This window comes from Bos taurus, chromosome 19 (genome assembly GCF_002263795.3).
Source record: "Bos taurus isolate L1 Dominette 01449 registration number 42190680 breed Hereford chromosome 19, ARS-UCD2.0, whole genome shotgun sequence".
Classification (NCBI taxonomy): Eukaryota; Metazoa; Chordata; class Mammalia; order Artiodactyla; family Bovidae; genus Bos; species Bos taurus.
The window spans coordinates 58392279-58406534 of NC_037346.1; the positions used below are offsets into that span (position 1 = coordinate 58392279).

The 14256-nt window shown below is 49.8% G+C and overlaps 1 protein-coding gene across 7 annotated transcripts in view; it reads left to right on the plus strand.

Annotated features, from left to right (window-relative positions):
- Positions 1-14256, plus strand: part of SLC39A11 (solute carrier family 39 member 11) — a 376204-nt gene that overhangs the window by 265307 nt on the left and 96641 nt on the right. For all 7 annotated transcript variants that reach the window (XM_059878245.1, XM_059878242.1, XM_059878243.1 and 4 more), the window contains 1 exon segment: positions 5400-5570. In XM_059878245.1, coding sequence (XP_059734228.1) covers positions 5400-5570 — 171 coding nt within the window.

The following is a 14256-nucleotide window of genomic DNA, read 5'->3' on the forward strand; positions in this document are numbered from 1 at the left end:
GAATCTTCTCTGGCTTATTTTCAAATGCATCTCTCTTGCATTTGCGTTTGTGGAAGGCATGTGACAAATCGCATCTCCGTTGCAGTTCAATTTCAGGAAACCAGTTGTTGGCCAGGAGTAATTTATGAGCAAGCAAGTAAGCACCGGAATGTTTAAGGATCTTTTGCACTGAGATTCCCCATCTCCCACCATTTGCAGTACGAGTTGTTGTTGTTTTTTAATATCTTTTATTTTATTTATTTATTTGGCTGAACCAGGTCTTAGTTGCAGTGCGTGGGATCCAGTTCCCTGACCAGGGATTGAACCCCGGACCCCCTTGCACTGGGAGCCAGAGTGTTAACCACCGGACTACCAGGGAAGTCCCAGCAGTAGGAGCTTTTCCTCACTTGCTAAGCTCTGCTTCCTGGGGTAGGCCAGCCCTTTTACATGGTCCAGTGGTGTGTGTGAATCGTGAAACTGGAGGACAGAGTTAGTGCCCGAAGTGAAGGAGCTTTCCTGGGGTGGATGGGAGGGAGCTGAAGGAGTACGCCCCCATGTGGCGAGAGAGAAGCACTGCGCCTTTTAACATCTGGGAAACCGAGAGCAATGACTCAAATGAAAAAGAAAAGGATAGATTTGGGACTGAACAAAAATGGAGCCATTAAAAACTAGAGTCCCAGAGGCTAAGGAATTTAGAAAATATTTCTGTAGTCTTAAATGAAACAAGTGGAATATGAAACTGTATATTAAGATGTATAAGCCACATACACACTGCTGTATTTAAAATGGATAACCCACAAGGGCTTCTCCGGTGGCTCAGCGGTAAAGAATCCCCCTGCCGATGCAGGAGACAGGAGATGCGGTTCAGTCCTGGGTGGGGAAGATCCTCTGGAGGAGGAAATGGCAGCATGCTCCAGAGTTATTGCCTGAAAAATCCCATGGACAGAGGAGTCTGGCAGGCTACGGGCCACAGGGTCGCAGAGCCGGACGTGACTGAGCACAAGCATCGCACAGCAAGGATTTAGGAAGAAGGAGTTTTTTCCAGGGACCTGAAGCGTTCTGTGTTTAGCGGACGAGAATTTGCCTACTTGTGCTAATTCAACCAGATCATCTCCAGTAATATCTTGGGGACATTTCTAAAGCTCCTGTGGCTGATGATCTGTCAATTAGCGTTCCTCTTATTCTCTGGTGGCCTGAGCGTCCATCTCCGGGCCTATTATTGATGGATTTGGTCGACTGCATCATCACAGGGGCAGCAAACATCCTGTTCCTGCTGAGTCTGGGCCCATGGGGGACGAAACAAAGACTACCGTGGCGTTTATCTAGCAAGATGAAGTCTGAGGTCCTTGAATCTGTAAGGACTCATTGTTCCAAAATCTTCCTTGTATTTTTTTTTTTTTTTTACTGGAAAGATGATAGGAAGTCCCACCTTACTTTCTGAAGCATCGCTGATGGGAAGTGATTCAGAGCCTGTGATCTGAGGACATCAGGCCCTTTCACGGGGGAGGAAGTCACACCCCAAGGGGAGGGGGCTTATCTCCTCTCCCCCCAACTTCCCCAGCTTGTGCCCATCAGACCCCCGCTCTGTTTTTTGCTGTACAGTATGGTGAGTTGGTACAAGCATCATGTCCCTTGTTTGGGGGAGAAGAAAGCAGGGGACAAATGTGTGCAATAAAGTCACCTCGTGATTCAGCTGGAAAAGGGAGCCTTGGTCTGCTCTGTCTGTTCCCTGTGGTCCTCATTCTCACATTTAGCAACGGGGTGCCCCCCCGACAGGATGAAGAGCGGGGCGGCAGGCTGAGCCCCAGCCTTGGGCCCCTTCCGGGTGTGGGTGTGTAGATGCTCGAGTTTAAGTTTTTAAAACATTGGGTTTTGATGATGGGCAACTTTGAAGTCTTTCCACCTTCTTTAAAGGATTGTAACCCAGTGTCCCTGGCTTGGTGTTAATAAATATATCCTACGGACAGCGGCTTTATACTTAAAACAGTAGATCTAACGGGTTAAGAAATAGTGTCTTCATGGTTTCAGGTTTGTGGACAAGCGGGAGTGATTATAGATATGAGATTTCCACGGAGCCTTTTCTGCCTCTGGTGATGCAAGCTCACTGGGTCTCTCTGAACTTAAGTGTCTTGGATTTCAAGTTCCTAAATGTCACTGTGGTGATTGGCTTTGCTATGCTTTTGGGCTTCCATGGTGGCTCAGATGGTAAAGAATCTGCCTGTAATGCAGGAGACCCAGGTTCGATCCCTGGGTTGGGAAAATCCCCTGGAGAAGGGAATGGCAACCCACTCCAGTATTCTTGGCTGGAGAATCCCAGGGACAGAGGAGCCTGGGGGCGGGCTGCAGTCCATGGGGTCTCAAAGAATTGGACATGACTGAGCGACTAACACACACTCTTGTGAGCATAGGGGTAGGTCACCACGCCACCCCCGACTCCCGGTCAACCGCAGGGCCCTGGTTAAGAGGTGGCTTCTGGAGGCAAAGGACCCAGCTGGACTCCTGAATCCAAGATGAACTCAGGACTTGGAATTCAGGGCTGTGACTTGGAACCAGCTGCTCTACCTCTCTGTTATTTAAGCTCCTCGTTTGTTGAAGGGGATCATCTCTACCTCATGGGGCTTTTTTAAGGAAGGAGGATTTGTTGAGACTAAGTTCTCAGTATTACCCCCATGTCACTGGTGAGGTTTTTCATTCCTAAACCCGACATCGGCTGTTTCTTCCGCAAAACGTCCTTCTCCTTTGCCAAATCCTGCTTGAAAAGTGCCCAGACCTCTCCTCTCCCAGGAAATCTCACGGGTCGATCCCTGATCCCACACCGGGCTCAGCTGTTGCCTCTGTTAAGGGGTCACCCTTCGTCCGTGGTGCTGGCATCTTACTGGGCAGAGTGTGAAGATTTAACCAGCCTTTCCAGGAGAGGCGAGAACATTCATGGCTGGGGACGCACCCTTCCTCTCGGTGATGATTTATCTGGACTAATGTTCCTCGTTGCAGGCTCATTAGCAGCTGTTATCAAATGCTGGCTTATTTACCTTTCCCAGCGCATCAGGCGTTTGCACCCTCCCGTTTCTCACCAGGGAAAGGCAGCCACATCCGTGTTCACACTTCGGCGAGGACCCCGAGGCGAGGCTCGCATCCTCGCCTGGGTTTATCAGTCTTTACACCTCTCGACGTTTCTGTTAAACGCGTGTTTGGTGCTGGAATTTGCTCACGAGGCCCCCGGCTCCGTTGCTGTCTGTGCGTCACTTGCAGGAGGCCTAGAGTCGGATCCTTCTGTGACAGTGACATACGAGCGTGGCCTCCCCGTGCTTTCTTGGGACAGTGCACTTCTGTCCCTTCGATTCAAGGGCGTGATCCATGTCCAACCGTCTGTCCTTCCTGAAGTTATGAAAATCCCAAAGGGAAGAGTTATTCCTTTATTTTATCTCTATCAACTCCCACCAGAGAGCGTCCCTGCTGGGGCTGTGTATTCAGAGGAGAGTCCGGGTGTCCGGGGTGTCCACTGACTGGCCCCGGAGACAGCTGGGTGCCCCCATCACTGCACAGCTTCCTCTGTGCCCAGCACTTAGGCCTGCTTGCTTGTGCCTTTGGTGTTTATGGACTTAAAATCCCACGCGTTTTGTTCAGTTCCACGACAAGCCTCTGTAGCCTGAGTTATCAGGTATTGTCAACAATTAAAAAAAAAAAAACGAGGTGTGCCGAGAAGCACACACCTGTGCACACACACACGAAGATCATCTAATATTGGAAGCAAGAAAGACGGTACTAGACTTCCCCGATGGAGCAGTGCATAAGAACCCACCCGCCAGTGCAGGGGACACGGGTTCGATCCGTGGTCCGGGAAGATCCCTCATGCCTTAGAGCAGCTCAACCTGTGCACCACAGCTGCTGAGCCCACGTGCCTAAAGCCTGTGCTCTGCAGCAAGAGAAACTCTGCTCCGAAACTGGAGAGTAGCCTTCGCTCGCCATGACTAGAGAAAAGCCTGAGCAGGAACAAAGACCCAGCGCAGACAAACTAATTAATTAAAAAAAGATAGGCGGGTCCAGGGGTAACTGCATACTTGCGCGTGTGCACACACACACACACACACTCACGTGCATGCACACACGTATAGACACCACAAAGTGAATGTTGAGCTTCCGCTTGTGCAAATATCGCCTTGGAGGAGTCGCAATCCCCTGAGACAGTTGCACCCTCCAGGGGCTGGTGTTATGCATTGTGGCTCACGACCATTGGAGGGCTGATGACCCTGGCACTTGAGAGGATGGATCACAGGCCCCGTCTCCCCAGTGGCTCTGAGCCTCCGCTGTCCCTGGGAGAAAGCCCCCTGAGGCCAGCTGGGGAGGAGCGAGCCCACCTGCCCTGCACGTCTTTCTTCCTCTTCAAGCTGCTTGGTCTCAGCAAACCACCGAGTAATGGTTTGTTTTTTTTTGTTGTTGCTGTTTTCATGTTTTGATGTATTCCACTAAAGTCTGCTCATCTGAAAATGGAATCAAAGATCTGATCCCATTTATGCAGTGAGAGTCTGGTCTTGACATGAAGTACCCAGGGTGTGAGATAAGCGCCCTTGTCTTGCTTTTCCGCCAAGAGTAAGCAGAGGCCGCACCACCCTCCTGGGGTCAGGGGTAACGGAAACCTCCAAGTTTCTTACTTTGATGTTGGGAAAAGTTTTCTGCAGTTTTCAGCTCAGAGACAAGAATGATTTTACTTGTGAAAAACGTGTCCCCAGAGAAGGGAAGCGGCCACCATGGGGAGGTCCCTGCTGGCCCTGTCAGAGCAGAGCCTCAGTCAAGCTTCTGCTGTTCCCCCCAGCCTGGGAAGTCACACAGTTTATCCTCCAAAGCAGGACACTTTTGAGAGTGCAAGAGGCCACTAGTAACCCCCTTGGGGGAGCAAGTCAAAACTGGGCTGTCAGGTCTCACTGCTCACGGTGGACATCCCGACGACAGGACCTGGTGGCCTGTCTGCGTCGTCCGAGTCAGGGTCTGCAGGCTCAGATGATGGAGAGACTCTCCTTTCTATTTGTGCCACCGCGGGTTTAAGATTTGATCAAGACGCTCCTCCTCCGGGAAGCCTCCCTGATAGGTAAGGGGCTGCGAACCGCAGCCTGGATTCTCTGCCTCAGTCTTGCTCTTCTGTATTTCAGAGCCGGGCAGTTTGCCTCCATTAGGAACCGGCAAATCACCCATGGATATTTGGGATAATCTGGGCACTTGGGAAACCATGAGTATTTGGGATAATCTGATCCTAAGAACAGAGTAATGAATGAAGGTGTGGAGGACCAGATGGATGCATGTACGGACCATTAGGAAGTTAGGAAATAGACCTCGTCCGGTCGTGCAAGCTCCCCCCACCACTGCTTGTCCAAGTCCTGACGTACCTTCTTTCTGACGGCTCTCTCTATGTCCCTCTTTCTGCTCAGACAAGAGTGAGAACGGCGAGGCGTATCAGAGGAAGAGGGCCGTGGCCACCGACCTCGCGGAGGGCCCCGCTGCCCCCGGGCCACCTCGGGGCAGCGCGGCGCAGCCCGGCGGCAGCAGCTGGCGGCGGATCGCGTTGCTCATCCTGGCCATCACCATCCACAACATCCCAGGTGAGAGCCCGCCCGAGCGTCCGCAGGGGGAGCGTCTCTGTCGGCTCGGCGACTTGAAGCGGGGCTTGGGCAGCTGTGGTGCGGGTCCTTTCTCCAGTGGTCCCCAGCCTTCTTGGCATCTGGGACCGGTTTAGTGGAAGACCATGCTCCGTGGACCGGGGCTGTGGGGGTGCTTTGGGGATGCTGCGAGTGCACCGCACTTCTTGTGCACTTTATGTCTAACGGGGCGGTGGGGGTGCTTTGGGGATGATGCGAGTGCACCGCATTTCTTGTGCACTTTATGTCTAATCTACCATGCTTCCGTGGACCGGGGTGGTGGGGGTGCTTTGGGGATGATGCGAGTGCACTGCATTTCTTGTGCACTTTATGTCTAACGGGGCGGTGGGGGTGCTTTGGGGATGATGCGAGTGCACCGCATTTCTTGTGCACTTTATGTCTAATCTACCATGCTTCCGTGGACCGGGGCGGTGGGGGTGCTTTGGGGATGATGCGAGTGCACTGCATTTCTTGTGCACTTTATGTCTAACGGGGCGGTGGGGGTGCTTTGGGGATGATGCGAGTGCACCGCATTTCTTGTGCACTTTATGTCTAATCTACCATGCTTCCGTGGACCGGGGCGGTGGGGGTGCTTTGGGGATGATGCGAGTGCACTGCATTTCTTGTGCACTTTATGTCTAACGGGGCGGTGGGGGTGCTTTGGGGATGATGCGAGTGCACCGCATTTCTTGTGCACTTTATGTCTAATCTACCATGCTTCCGTGGACCGGGGTGGTGGGGGTGCTTTGGGGATGATGCGAGTGCACCGCATTTCTTGTGCACTTTATGTCTAATCTAGTGCTGCCGTTGGTCTGACAGCAAATGCCCGTCTGTGGCCGGAGCCTGGGGACCCCTGCTTCAGGGGGCCGTGGGGGAAGGAGCGCCAGTCTTTCCTGAGTTTATCTTTCGGGTTACTGGCTCTGGATTGGTCATCGTATGTTCCAACTTCCTGTTCCAGTTACTGCAGACAATTTCACTCCGGTGTCCACCTCTGAGTTCCTTTCTTCACATATTTGATACCAAGTTATTTGGGCACAGATTCATTAGCTATTGCCTCTCGTAAATATGGAATGTCTGTGGCTTTTCTTAATGCTTTAAAAAAATTTTTTTAATGTTTATTTCTGGCTGCATTGGGTCTTAGTTGTGGCACGTGGGCTTAGGGATCAAATCCACAATCTCTGCATTGAAGGGCAGATTCTTAACCACCGGACCACCAGGCAGGTCCCCCTGACCCTCCGTTAAAGTATTGAATTCAGTATCGTTTTACACTGATGTTTGTCTCACCTGCTTCCTTCCTGGGGGCATCTTTCGGAGATATCCCTGTCGTTACCACGTCCAAGGTTGTACTGCTCACTGCATGGCAGGCCAGTAAATCAAGAGGTGAGTTGTTGGGACAAGGAATAGCAGCTTTATTTGGGAAACCAGCAAACCAGGAGGACGGTGCACTCACATCCCAAAGAATCTTCTTGCCTGAGTTGGAATTCAGGCTTCTCTTATACGGAAAAGGGAGAGAGTAAAGGCGAACATTTGTTTCCTGGTTCCGGTCAGCCTCCGGGGGGATGTGTCCCTTCCTCCTTCTTGCAGTCATTCACAGGTGAGCCTGGTCAGGATGCCCATCACCTGAGACGCAGGGTTCCCAGAGATGGGCCAGGCAGATTAATAACCTGCACCCTTTGCAGAGGAAGTGCAGAATCTTAACCACTGGGTCATCAGAAAAGTCCTGTGTTATGTATGATTTAAGTCTATAGGCACATCCCTTTAGTGACTGACTTAGAATACAGAGGTTCCTCCCGATTGCATTGTGATCCTTTCCTTTTTAGCAAATTTGAACCAATTTGTTTCATGTCTTTGGATTTATTTTCATTGAAAAAAAAAACTTGTTGGTGTTCTATTTAAAAAATAATATGTTTTATAGAGAATAACTAGAAACAACAGCTAAATATACAGGAGATACTATTAAAAGCCAAGTTGAGGGATGCTGGGGAATCCCTTGTGGTACATTTTAGAGTTCCATCTCTATGGCCTACTAAATAGTTTATCTTGACAACGGCTTGAGCTGTCTGAACCTCGGTGTTCTCATCTATAAAGTGGGGATAATGCTGTGACTGAGATGACTGGGCTATTCTTTACAAGGTGATCTACACTACTTTGATAAATAAGATCAGATGTGTACATACACAGTATATACAGTACTGCGGCCGTCTGAGCATGTGAAAAGCGGAAGCTGTTATTAGCGTGGATAACGCTCCTGATTCCTTCAGTCTTCTTTGAAAAGTACTTAGTTCACTTCGTTTCAGTTGTGTCGGGTCCGGGTCGCAGCGCAGGCGTAGTGGTTTGTGGTGCGCGGGCCCAGCTGCCCCGAGGCGTGTGGGGTCTTCGTACCCGGACTGGGATGAACACCCCACCTGCACTGGACCTCCAGGAAGTCCCCTCACTCCTTCAGTCTTGAATTCTTAAACGCTCTGATTCATCTTTCATAGTTTTAGAGCTCAAGTTTGAGTGATGACCTTGTTCAGGGGGCAGCCCCAGGTGATATATTACCTGAGTCCTTGCAGAGTTCATAATGTCACCCTGTTACCCCAACACAGGTGCGAAGGCTGCTCTGGGCAGAGCTCGCCAGGGGCACGTATTTCTCCTTGAAGCCCTTGTGAATACTGTTATCTTCTGGCTTCAGTCTGTGGGAGAAAAGGCCACAGCCAAACTGAGTTTATCCCTCGGTGGGTAACTTGAAATTCTTTTGCTTGTGCAATGAAGATTTTGGGGGGTCATTTTTAGAGAAGGCAAAATTTCAATATATTATGTATTCCAGTACACACACACACACACACACACACACATACATACATACATACATACACACATGTATGTATATGTGTGTGCTCAGTCACTCAGTTGTGTCCGACTCTCTGGGACCCCATGGACTGTAGCCCCCCAGGCTCCTCTGCCCATGGGATTTCCCAAGAAAGACTACTGGAGTGCGTTGCCATGCCCTCCAGGGGATCTTCCCAACCCAGGGTCAAACGTGCGTGTCCTGCACTGGCAGGTGGGTTCTTTACCACTGCACCACTTGGGAAAACCTTACACGTGTGTGTGTTTGTCTCTCTGTGTACATATGTGTGTGTGTGTATAGACATGAAATGTGTCGAAAGACTAAGTGTCTAATTACTTTTTAGGCTCAGGCTTTCCTCTAAACGAGAAGCATTTTCCTCAAGTATTTCTGTCCTGATTCTTAGGAATGTCTATCCTATGATCATACAGGCTGATTGGCCTCATTTTTTTTCAGCCTCTGTTTCCCTCTCATTTCCCTCTTGGCTTTTTCCCTTTGGGTAAAAGTCAAGGTTTTGCCCAAAAACAGTCAGCTATTTTGATTGTTTTCCTGGAGCTTGCTATACAGTATGGATTGAGATGATATTGTATGTGGGACCCCCGGGCACAAATCTGACCAAAGTGGGTTTCAGTATGGATTGAGATGATATTGTATGTGAGACCCCCGGGCACAAATCTGACCAAAGTGGGTTTGCCCCCGTGGAAAGATCTGGTCACGCTCACCCCTAGTATTTTTTTTTTAATTAATTTTTAAAATTTATTTTTTTATTTGGCTGTGCCAGGTCTTAATTGCAGCATGCGGGATCCTTAGTTACAGCATGTAGGATCTAGTTCCCTGACCAGGGACCGAACCTGGCTCCCCTGCCTTGGGCATGCATGGTCCTCTGAGGACGTCCCACACCCCCAGTATCTTGACGAGCCCGCTGGGAGACCGAGGGCTCTGCAGAGGGCAGCGCCCAAACCTCCACAGACATGTTCAACCTGTTAACTGCAGGTTGGAGTTAACAGGTTGAGCACATTATTGGAGAAGAGAATTATGGATTCAATTCTCAATCCTTGGAGAAGAGAATTATGCTTATGCTATCTTTTCAGTCACAGTAATTAGTGGCTTTCTTTCTGCCATGTAAGATTCCTTGTTTAACCAGTTGAAAAAGAATAAAGATCTAAATATAAATATATGTGCTTCCCAAGACTCCAGTGGGGCTCAATCCCAGAGTGTCAAGCTCCTGACTTCAGTCTGAAGGAAAGTTCACTGGCACCTTCGGGCAGCTTCGTCCCCTTTGATGAGCACCGTTTCAAGAACTTCTCTGTCACCAACCTACCTTTGAAAAGGTCTCTTTCTTTAACACTTGCCTTCATGGTTTATTAAAAATTTAACTAGAGCTTTGATGTTCCCAGAGACTCTGGGTTTTAAGATAGATTTTCACAGTGACTAAATGGATAATTGATTTTTTTTTGAAGTTTTTTTGTCTTGGCTGATTCAGTTTTACATGTCCTGGGGATGACATTTTGTTTTAAAAAATTATTTTTTTAACTGTGGACGCCGAAAGCTTGTTAGCGTGTGTGCTGTCTCCCAGAGGTTCCTAGAGCTTGAGAACGCACACAGGTGTGAGCGCACACCCGGGGCACTTGGGTTCATATTTAAGACACAGGGCAAGGATAAAAGCATCCTTAGACATCTGTGGCTCACAGTCCCGTGAAGACTCTGCTGAGAGCTGTGGATCCTCTTGTAAGAGACGGTTGCACGCAAACCCGTTTGCAGGCAGTTTGGGGTATTCACAGGCTTCCCTGGTGGCTCAAATGGTAAAGAATCCGCCTGCAGTGCAGGAGACCTGGGTTCGATCCCTGAGTTTGGAAGATTCCCTGGAGAAGGGAGTGGCTACCCACTCCAGTATTCTTGCCTGGAGAATCCCACGGACAGGGGAGCCTGGTAGGCTACAGTCCCTAAGGTCACAGAGAGTCAGACACGACTGAGGGACTAACACTTCCAGGCCCTTGGGTGTTCACAGACCTCACGAAGGCCACCCACAGCTCCAGAGTAGGATGGACCCCCTGCTTTAGAGAAACAAACTGTCTAGCTGGGCAGGCGCTTGAAATGTTTCCGGAGAAAAGGGTGATGACTGACGGAGGCCAGTAGACCTGAGCCCTGCCGGCCCAAGGCGGGGTTGCAGAGACTCCTGAGGGGAGGGTCGACTCCGCACTTCACAGTCCGTCTCTGGCTCAGCCTGGGGAGCTGAGTCCTTTGGAAAATGATCTCCCAAGGAAACCTGCACGCTTTCCGTGAACACGACCCCACTCTGTAGCCTCTGGAGCTCCCTGTGTCCTAATGGGCTTTCCCTGCAGCGCTGGATACACTCCAGGGCTCAGAGCCTTCCAGAGATTTCCAGGCCTTTGGAAAACAGGCTGCCATTCTGTGTCAGAGTGGAATTAAAAATCAGCCAGCCATCGAGTTTCTATTAATCTCTTTTCATGAGTAGCTTATGGTCTTTGTACTGAAAAGTTAAATTTAGAGCTTAAAGGGATTCTAGAAGTTATCTCATTCAAGCACTGCTCCATTTGAAAATTTGGTGGTTGGAGGAGGGACGGGGTGCTAAGTGATCGTGGTGGTTCCTTTGCTCCATTTGAAAATTTGGTGGTTGGAGGAGGGACGGGGTGCTAAATGATCGTGGTGGTTCCTTCCAGCACTGGCCTTGAACGAGTCAGTGAAAAATAAGTAGCATTAATACTTTATTATTATTGTTTAGTCGCTCAGTCATCTCTGACTCTGCAACCCCATGGACTGTGGCCCACCAGGCCTCTCTGTTCATGGGATTTCCCAGGCAAGAATACTGGAGTGGGCTGCCACTTCCTTCTCCAGGGACCTTCCTGACCCAGGGGTCGAACGTGTATCTCCTGCATTGGCAGGCGGGTTCTTTACCTCTGAGCCACCAGGGAAGCCCAATCCATTATTCCATTTATTTCACAGCGTTCACCGCTCCTTTCTGGGTGACACCCCTCCCTCCCACATCCTGTATCTGCTTCTGTCTTGATAGTTATTGCTCTCAATGGCAGTTATTTATATGTATTTATTTCCCCCTCGTAAATGGAGCTTCTTATAAGAAGGCCTGTATTGTCTTCTCTTTTTTCAGAAGCAAAAGAAAATGTTATTATTTTTTTTTAACTTTATATTTTATGTTGGGGAAGATGATTAACAATGCTGTGATCGTCTCAGGTGGACAGCAAAGGGACTCAGCCATACACACACCTGTTTCCATTCTTGCCCAAACTCCCCTCCCATCCAGGCTGAGCAGAGTTCCCTGTGCTGTACAGCAGGACTTCGTTGGTTATCCGCTTAATATAGCCATCCCAAACTCCCTGACTATCCTTCCTCTGATCCTTCCCCCCTCCCTCAGCAGCCATAAGTCTGTGAGTGCTTCTGTTTTGTAATAAGTCCATCTCCTTTTTGGAGCCGTGTTGAGTACAGTTCGTACTGAAGTGCATTATCTATTCGGGCTCTGGGGGTGGCTGGCGCCTTTGGGGACCTGCCATCCTTCCCATCAGGGGACCCAGGTATCCCAGCTTCCTCTCCACCTTGGCCACCAGGTGGGCTGAGGGACGCATTTACGCTCTGTGCATCACCAGGATACACTGGACTTGCCTTGCTGTCTGACCTGACCTGAAAAAGTCTTTAGAAGAAGCGGCCAGGTGAGTCACTTGCTTTATGCAGTTTCTTCGCATCAGAGCCGAGAGTCGAGGTTGCTTTGCTGGCTGTTACCGCGACACCCACAGAGCCGGAGGTCGCTCTCCGTGTCTCTAGAACCGTTCGACCATTGCTTTGAATTATGTGACTCATCTCCCTTCACGGCTCCTAACAGACCCCATTTCATGGCTTTAAACCAAACGCTCGACGTTTTCATCGGAAGTGATTTTGTTTCAGGGAACAAAACCGCACAGATTTATTCCTGTGTATGTTAACACTGGTTGGTTATCTTGGGATCCTGGAGTTATGGGATTACAGCTGATTGTTTCCTTCATGTTTCTGTGAGAGTCATAACTCAGCTCTTCTATAATGAATATTTGTGATTCGTGTAAGTAGGTAAAATGGTCTTTTTTTAATTGAATTATAGTTGATTTACAGTGTTGTATTTATTTCTGCTGTTCAGTTATACATTCTTTTCAAAAAGTACTTTTTTCTGTTGTGGTTTATCACTGGATTTTGAATCCAGTTCTCTGGCTATCCGGTAGGACTTTGTGGTCTGTCCCTCCTACATATAATAGCTTGTATCTGCTGACCCCCAAAATGCTCTCCACCACCTAAGCACCTCAACATCCCTCATCTCTCCCCAACATACACAAAAAGTATGAAAGTAAAGTTATTCCTTTATGCTTGAGAGACTCTTCTTGGAGTTGTTTGAATTACTGGTGGGAGACAGAATGAAGGATTGTATTAGCTTCCAATGGAACAAATTCTCCCTAACCTAGTGGCTTCAAGCAGCCCAGATTTCTTCTTTACGGGCCTGCAGGCCAGGAGGCCACATGTTGGCAGGGCCGCGCTGCCACTGGAACTGGCCTCTTGCCGCTCCTGGGGGCCGCTGGCTTTCCTGGCCTTGCAGCCGCACGGCTCCAGCCTCTGCCTCCATGGTCGCATTGCATCCCCTTCTGTACCGTTTCTCCCCCTGACTCGTTCTTATAAAGACCCCAGTGACTGCAATTCGGGCCCCACCCAGGTAGTCAGCGGGCGTTACCCCATCCCCAGATAATCCAGGATAATCACGTCTGCAGAGTCTCCTTGGCCAGGAAAGATGCCATCCCCGGGGCCCAGGGATTGTTGGTGGCACAAGCCCCAGCACTCACTCTATCCTCCTGTGATCTCCACCTGCTGCCCGGGGGGCTTTGCAGGGGCAGCCGTGAGCAGGTGCAGGAAGGAGCCAACAGCCGGAAAGAAGAGCTCATTGAGTCTTCATTTTCCTGGGGCAAAGAAAGAGTAGAGAATTCTGCTGTTATACGTGGACCTTTCCAGGAAAACCTTGATGCAGGAGCCGCTGATTCTACAGTGATCTATATGTATGTGTTTGGTTGTGTCCGACTCTTTGTGACCTCGTCGACTGTTGCCCACCAGGCTCCTCTGTTCTTGGAATTTTCCCAGCAAGAATACTGGAGTGGGTTGCCATTTCGTTCTCCAGGGGATCCTCCCAACCCAGGGATCGAATCTGCATTTATGGCGTCTTCTGCATTGGCAGGTAGAGTCTTTACCACTAGTGCCATCTCACTGATCTATGCTTCCAGAAACTGGAGGGATATTTTCTGCAGCCAGAGACCCAGGCTCAGTCAGTGGGTAAGCTGAACCCTACTCAAAACTACAAATCACTGATGCTAGAGGCCACCACTTCCTGAGGCCTTCTGAGACTTCAGACGTCCAGTGCTCCTCTAGACAATTTAGATATTTGAGACCCTGGTTTACATTTTGGAAACTGAGAGCCAGAGAGGTTAAAGACCAAGCTCACGGGCACAGAGCAGGTCCTGGTAGAGTGAGATCCACACACATCTCCACACGCCTCCCCTGCTGTACGTGCACGCTCAGGCATGTCCGACTCTTTGCGGCCCCATGGACTGCAACCCGCCAGGCTCTTCTGTCTATGGGATTCTCCAGGCAAGAATGCTGGAATGGGTTCTGCCATTCCCTTCTCCAGGGGATCTTTCTGACCCAGGGATCAAATCCGGGTCTCCTGCATTGCAGGCAGATTCTTTCCCGTCTGAGCACCAGGGAAGTCCACGTGCCACCTCCATCGGCCCCTCGAACCTCAATGAGCATCATCACTTTTCTTCCAGTGGATCACAGAGCTTT